Raw genomic sequence first — 4,573 nt, 5'->3', positions numbered from 1 at the left:
GTATAGCTGATCCACTTTGTTATACAGCAGAAACTAACACACCATTGTAAAGCAATTATACTCCAATAAAGATGTTAAAAAAATAAAAATTAAAAATAAAAATAGAAAAAAATAAAAAAGGAAGAGGGTGGACAGGAATCACGGTAAGGTGAGAAAAAGAAAACAATATATTTGGTTCATTCTTTAGTTTCCTTATCTTTAAAATGGACGTGAAATGAATACTTACATCTTTCATACCTAAAGTTCTCAAGATTAAACAAAATAATGTATTTTGAAAAAGATCTGGCACAGAGAGGTTGCCAAATATGTGTTTTTCACTCTTTTCCCATCATGTGGGATGCCAACTTATGGCAAAGGATCTTTGAAACATTCCCGAAAAACAATATTTCATAAACATCTTTGAAGTTGTTTTTAAATTGCATGTAATTTAAAATTAAAATATATCCAGCATTTTGAAGTTTATGAAACTTTTTGACATAAACAATACATCCTCACAAAAGCAAATTGGCCAAGTATCTTTGGATTTAAAAAAACATGCATGCCCTTTGAGTCAGCAATATCATTTCTAGCAATGTTTCCTAAGGAAATAATCAAGTTATAAATGGAACGATTTAGTTCCAAGGGAACCCTTTGATAGTAAAATATTAGAGAAGTTTAAAAGCCCATGGGTCAAGAAGTAGTAAACAAAATGTGGTACATTCACAGTAAAAATGCTTTGATGTCTTTGAAAAAAATAGAGTTGTAGAAATATGTCCATGCTCATAGCAAGTATTCACTACATATTACTGAGAGTAAAAAGAAAAAAAGGAAAATTTAGAAATGTTTGTGGAGTGTGATGCCATGATTATTTGGCACCATACCCCCTGAGTATATTTGTGGAAGGATATGAACATACATGTAACTATGTTTATCTCCTGGTAATAAGATTACAGGCACATCTTGCCATCAATTTGTTCCGTAGTTCCTGACTTTTCTGTAAAAAATACGTATTCCTTGTGAAAAATTAAATGAGATTTTTTTTTTTTTTTAGGATTCTCATACTTGAAAAGGTTGGGATAAAGGTTCTGAGACCAACCTTTCCCTCAAAGGGCAAGAAGAGAGGGACACCTCAGGCATTCGGGTGTGTTTCTCTGGGTGATCACACAATTGTGCAAGTTCAGATAACACCAAGCTCCTAATTCTCCCAGGATAGGCTGGGGTGGAGAAAGTCAGGGCTCACCTGTTTCAGTCTGTGGGAAGCAGATACGCGCACAGCCATCCTCCACACATTCTCTTCCTTTTCCACAGTCCCTGTCTTCTGAACACTCATTCACACAAACTTCTGGTGAGAGGAAAGACGCAGCTAAAAGCTTTGAAGTCTTATGATTAGAAAATAAATGCTCTCAATGCCTTTACAATACCTTTCAAAAACCATCAGTTCCCTAGAAATAAATCTAACCAATTATGTGCAGAAAACTACACTACATTACTAAGAAAAAAATTTAACTGTCTTATAAATGGAGAGAGACTCCATGTTCATGGATGAAAAGATTCAGTGTTATAAAGATATCAGTTTCCCCCAAATTGAAATTTAATACAATCCCAGTAGAAATTGTAGAAGGATTTTTCACAAAAATGGATAAGCTGATTCTAAAAGTTTATATGTAAGTTTCCCAAACCAACAATAATCAAGATAAGAATCAAGACAATTTTAAACAAAGTTACAGGACTTCAGTGTGGTTGGATTAACTGGACTGTCCATATGAAAAAAAGGAACTTGTCCCCTACCTCACACCACACTACAAACTCTGTTCCAAATGGGTTATAGACCGAAGTGAAAGGTAAAGCAATAAAGCTTCTACAAGATACTATAATAGATAGCTTCATGATCTCGTGATAGGCAAATATTTCTTAAACATTACAGAAATATTACTGACCATTAAACTAGATAGGTAGATGGAACCTCATTAAAATTAGGAACTTTTCTTCATTGAATGACACCACTAAGAGAGTGAAAAGGAAAGCTACATGGGGAGAAAATGTTTATAATACATATATACAACAAACTGGTATCCAGAATCCCTTACAAATCAACAGTAACAATTGATAACCTAATAGAAAAATGGACAAAAGGATTGAACAGACACTTCACAAAGGAGAAAGTTAGAAGTTATTACCAAAAAATAATGTCAGATTTTGGGAAGGTGGTTTTAATTGTGCAGGTTGGCATAAGTTTTGAATCTTCTATAATTTCCCCTTAGAAACACACAGAGCAATCAAAATAGCAAAATTCAAAACACATAGACAACAAAACTGCGGAACAAGGTAGCCCCTCAAACTCCAAAATGTGAGTGGATGGAAGGAGACATACCACTGTCATCTACCACACCAGTGAGGTATCTGCATCTGTGCAGAAATCTGCAGGAAGCAATGAGGTGACTGATGGAGGAGACTGGGGACATTGCTCCCACGGGAACTTCCTGAGGAATGTACTAGAGATTGATTGTCAGCCAACCAAAGTACTGGAGAGACATCAGAACGGGGACTAGTAAGGCCATTAGATATATACTTACAGTAGAATTAAGGAGAGAGTCTATGAAATAGCTATATGTTTTGACAATATTCCTATTAAAAATCGGGGAGGGGGAAGGAAAGAACATAGGAAAAGCAGAGTAAGCTTGATAAGTATCTTAATATGATTAAGTGGGAATGAAAGGATATTGCTTAAAATCAGCTGCTGGGGGTAGGGGAGTGGGGAGGAAGGAAAGAAGGAAATTAGCTAATTTCATTATGACTATTACTCATAGCAGGAAACCTATAGATAATAATAAAAAAAAAAGGGGACCAAGGGTGGTACTCAAAGGTCTTAGTTTAAGGTAACTAATAGAACAAAAAATGAAACCCTTTCTAAAATGCAAAACATATAGTAAGAGAGAGGGGAAAGGAGAGAGAGATTACACAAATAAAGTAGATTATATTACAAAAGACTATGTATCTAACAAAGATATCTACAACAGTAAATAAAATAACAACCAAAATGGTAAGATAAACCACACATATCTCTTTTAGAGATACATATCAGATCCAACCCAATCTGATAAGGGGAATGGGAAACGCAGGGTGATGGCTCATTTAGATCAAGGGAAATGCATCTGATCATTGCCAAATCTCCACTCTGCAGTGGGGACACCGCAGCTTCCATGCCAAACCGTCCCCAGGTCTAACACTGGGCTCTGTGCCTTCTCTGCTCTCAGGGAGGATCCCCTCAGCAGCCTCACCTCTGGAAATAGGTATTCGAGCACAGGTCACCTCCAGCTCCCAGACGATGAAAGCCACCAGAACAAAGATGGTGCCTGTCTTCATGTTGGCCTTTATGTGATGCACGGGCAGAGCCCAGCCCCATTTTATACTCTCAGTGTCACCAGAAAGGAGGGTGAGGCAGGAGGCAGAAAAGCTGGAAGAGTATCAAAATATAAGCCCTCAAGGGAGTGCCCTCAGATGTTCTAGTTTCCTTGTTCTATTTTGCAACTGATTTCTCAGATTAGGGAATGGTCTCTTGAAGATGCAAATACCTAATGGGAGAGCTCGGGAACATTTTTTAGCCCTTCATTCATTGCTTCATCACAGCTTGCCCCTGGTTTCTCTGGTGCCTTTGGGAACTGTGGTCAAAGAAAAGAATTTTCTTAGTGTAAATTAGAATTTCAGAGTGCGAGCTTACATTATGAAGCCAGGTGCTGTTTGTCAGAGGCCCATCTGGTGTGTCCTGCAGGACTGGTTACACAAGGATGGTGAATGTGTGCTTTGAGTGGTTCCCAGGGCTGAGGGTGGAACCACAATGGTAGTGATGTTTAAAGATCACAAGCTGGGACTTCGCTGGTGGCACAGTGTTTAAGAATCTGCCGACCAAGGCAGGGGATACAGGTTCGAGCCCTGGTCCGGGAAGATCCCACATGCCACAGAGCAACTAAGCCTGTGTGCCACAGCTACTGAAGCCCGTGAGCCTACATCCCGTGCTCCACAACAAGAGAAGCCACCGCCATGAGAAGCCCATGCACCGCAACAAAGAGTGGCCCGCGCTCGCTGCAACTAGAGAAAGCCCACGCACAGCAACGAAGACCCAACGCAGCAAAAAATAAATGAATAAATAAATAAAATAAAGATCACAAGCTGGGCAGGGCCCTTGGGGGTTGAGAGACAAGGTCCCTCTTGGTGACTGGTGTTCTCTGAGCCTATTCTGCTCCATACTGAGAGGTTCCTGGACAGAAGGCTGTGTGGGTGAGCTACATGAGTGTGTGCAGAACTACAGGAGAAGGACAACTAAACACCCCACAGGGGCCTGTGGAAGGAGCCTGCCCTCTTTCCTATCCAAAGATTCTCAAAATCTTTGAGAAAGGCATATGCAGGTAAAACCCCAATGACCATGGGAATGAAAAGAAAGTCTGCACTGTCCTTGGTGGTCAGAGCCTGGACAAACGCCTTAGGACTCCCTGTGGGAAGGCCTGGACAAGCTACCCTAAGAACAGAGAAAGGGCTTCCTTGGTGGCGCAGTGGTTGAGAGTCCGCCTGCCGATGCAGGGGACACGGGTTCGGGCCC

The 4,573-nt window shown here is 40.1% G+C and overlaps 1 protein-coding gene across 2 annotated transcripts in view; it reads right to left on the bottom strand.

Moving 5' to 3' along the window:
* Nucleotides 1-3,414, bottom strand: part of LOC102996751 (WAP four-disulfide core domain protein 3-like) — an 18,618-nt gene extending 15,204 nt beyond the window's left edge. The window contains exons 1-2 of one of the 2 annotated variants that reach the window (XM_007110517.3): nt 3,258-3,412; nt 1,220-1,321 (exon numbers count right to left, since the gene is read on the bottom strand). In XM_007110517.3, the coding sequence (XP_007110579.1) occupies nt 1,220-1,321; nt 3,258-3,342 (187 nt within the window). In that variant the 5' untranslated portion in view covers nt 3,343-3,412. Of the gene's footprint in view, nt 1-1,219; nt 1,322-3,257 lie in introns of both variants that reach the window. The other variant, XM_024127945.2, reaches the window with a different exon arrangement.
* Nucleotides 3,415-4,573: the final 1,159 nt, after the last annotated feature.

Source organism: Physeter macrocephalus, chromosome 14, assembly GCF_002837175.3.
Source record: "Physeter macrocephalus isolate SW-GA chromosome 14, ASM283717v5, whole genome shotgun sequence".
Taxonomy (NCBI): Eukaryota; Metazoa; Chordata; class Mammalia; order Artiodactyla; family Physeteridae; genus Physeter; species Physeter macrocephalus.
Note: the sequence above shows the minus strand (reverse complement) of the source record. Positions and strands in the feature narration are given on the sequence as shown.